Genomic DNA, 253 nt, shown 5'->3' with positions numbered 1-253 from the left:
GGGGGCCGCAGCCGCAGCCGCTCAAAGAGTTCAGTTGCTAGCCTGCAACAAAAAAAAAAAAATAATAAATAAATAAATAAATAAATAAATAAATAAAATAAATAAAATAAATAAATAAATTAGATAAATAAATAAATATTTATTTATATTTGATGCAGTTTATATAAATACTATAGATGCAGGGAGGCAAGCGAAAGTAGACGAAGAAAAGAATGCAGCAGCAGCAGCAACAGCAGCAGCAGCAACAGAAGCT

The 253-nt window shown here is 31.2% G+C and overlaps 1 protein-coding gene across 1 annotated transcript in view; it reads right to left on the bottom strand.

Annotated features, from left to right (window-relative positions):
- Positions 1-30: 30 nt before the first annotated feature.
- The window catches only part of EMH_0068950 (biotin requiring domain-containing protein / 2-oxo acid dehydrogenases acyltransferase catalytic domain-containing protein, putative), a gene marked incomplete at both ends in the record, with an annotated part of 2,882 nt that continues 2,659 nt past the window's right edge, over positions 31-253 (bottom strand). Inside the window, one exon of the mRNA XM_013498816.1 lies at positions 31-42. Within this exon, the coding sequence (XP_013354270.1) occupies positions 31-42 (12 nt within the window). The remainder of the gene's footprint in view (positions 43-253) is intronic.

Source organism: Eimeria mitis, genomic scaffold (genome assembly GCF_000499745.2).
Source record: "Eimeria mitis Houghton genomic scaffold, Emh_scaff3726, whole genome shotgun sequence".
Classification (NCBI taxonomy): domain Eukaryota; phylum Apicomplexa; class Conoidasida; order Eucoccidiorida; family Eimeriidae; genus Eimeria; species Eimeria mitis.
Note: the sequence above shows the minus strand (reverse complement) of the source record. Positions and strands in the feature narration are given on the sequence as shown.